General features: G+C 44.3%; 1 protein-coding gene across 1 annotated transcript in view; it reads left to right on the forward strand.

Annotated features, from left to right (window-relative positions):
• LOC101496493 (uncharacterized) overlaps positions 1–510 on the forward strand; it is a 2,961-nt gene that overhangs the window by 1,253 nt on the left and 1,198 nt on the right. The window contains exon 2 of the mRNA XM_073365481.1: positions 13–469. Coding sequence (XP_073221582.1) covers positions 13–469 — 457 coding nt within the window. The remainder of the gene's footprint in view (positions 1–12; positions 470–510) is intronic.

Consider the following 510-nt stretch of genomic DNA (forward strand, 5'->3'; position numbering starts at 1 on the left):
CAACTATTGCAGTGCAGAAAAATCTGCAATAACGCATTCGGAGAAAAGCGCAATGGTAACAGTTCGAGATGGAGCCCAATGGAGAAATGAGTGGTACTTGGACTCAGGTTGTTCGACATATATGACGGGAAGAAAGGATTGGTTCGTGAAGATCAATCAAGCCACGCGAAGTAGAGTGAAATTCACGGATGACACGACATTAGCGGCCGACGGTGTCGATGATGTTTTGATCATGAGAAGGGATGGTGGTCATTCCTTGATCAAAGATGTGATGTACATTCCAGGAATCAAGTGTAATATCTTGAGTATTGGCCAATTGCTTGAGAGGAATTACATGATTTGGATGGAAAACAAGGTTTTGCGCGTTTTGGACCAAAACGGTGTTTTGATCCTTAAGGCTCCTATGGCTGCCAATAGGACTTTCAAGATTGAGTTGGAAATCATGGAGCATAGGTGCTTAGCTACAGCGGCAAGTCGTGATGAATGGTTGTGGCACTACCGTCTTGGACA

This window comes from Cicer arietinum, chromosome 2 (assembly GCF_000331145.2).
Source record: "Cicer arietinum cultivar CDC Frontier isolate Library 1 chromosome 2, Cicar.CDCFrontier_v2.0, whole genome shotgun sequence".
NCBI lineage: Eukaryota > Viridiplantae > Streptophyta > Magnoliopsida > Fabales > Fabaceae > Cicer > Cicer arietinum.